This window comes from Crocuta crocuta, unplaced genomic scaffold, assembly GCF_008692635.1.
Source record: "Crocuta crocuta isolate KB4526 unplaced genomic scaffold, BGI_CrCroc_1.0 scaffold978, whole genome shotgun sequence".
NCBI lineage: Eukaryota > Metazoa > Chordata > Mammalia > Carnivora > Hyaenidae > Crocuta > Crocuta crocuta.
Genome location: NW_027530876.1, coordinates 459,165 through 459,520, shown reverse-complemented (window position 1 = coordinate 459,520; position 356 = coordinate 459,165). Strand labels below are relative to the sequence as shown.

Sequence of the window (356 nt, the reverse complement as noted above, 5' to 3'; positions counted from 1 at the left end):
CACCTCCACCCTCACCCCGCCCCCTTCCGGCCCCGCCCACCCCAAGGCAGCCCCTCCGCAGGGGAGCCCTGCCAAGTTCCGATCTCTCTCCCGGGATCCCGAAATGGGCAGGAGACCGCACTCAGAGGAGCGCGTCCGCCGGGGCCCCAAGACCGGCGTGACCCTCGAGCGCGTGGGCCCCGAAGGCAGCCCTTACCTGTCGCGGCGCCACCGCGGCCCGGGCCAAGAGAGCGAGCACTACCACAGCTGTGTGCAGCTGGCCCCGCCACGCGGCCTGGAAGAGCTGGGCCACGGGCCCCTGAGTTTGGCTGGTGGCCCCCGGGTGGGTGGGGCAGTGGCAGCCACAGAAGCACCCC

The 356-nt window shown here is 73.3% G+C and overlaps 1 protein-coding gene across 1 annotated transcript in view; it reads left to right on the top strand.

Moving 5' to 3' along the window:
- PDZD4 (PDZ domain containing 4) overlaps positions 1 to 356 on the top strand; it is a 6,072-nt gene that overhangs the window by 4,639 nt on the left and 1,077 nt on the right. Inside the window, 1 exon segment of the mRNA XM_077769628.1 lies at positions 1 to 354. This exon segment is cut by the window's left edge and continues 17 nt beyond it. Coding sequence (XP_077625754.1) covers positions 1 to 354 — 354 coding nt within the window.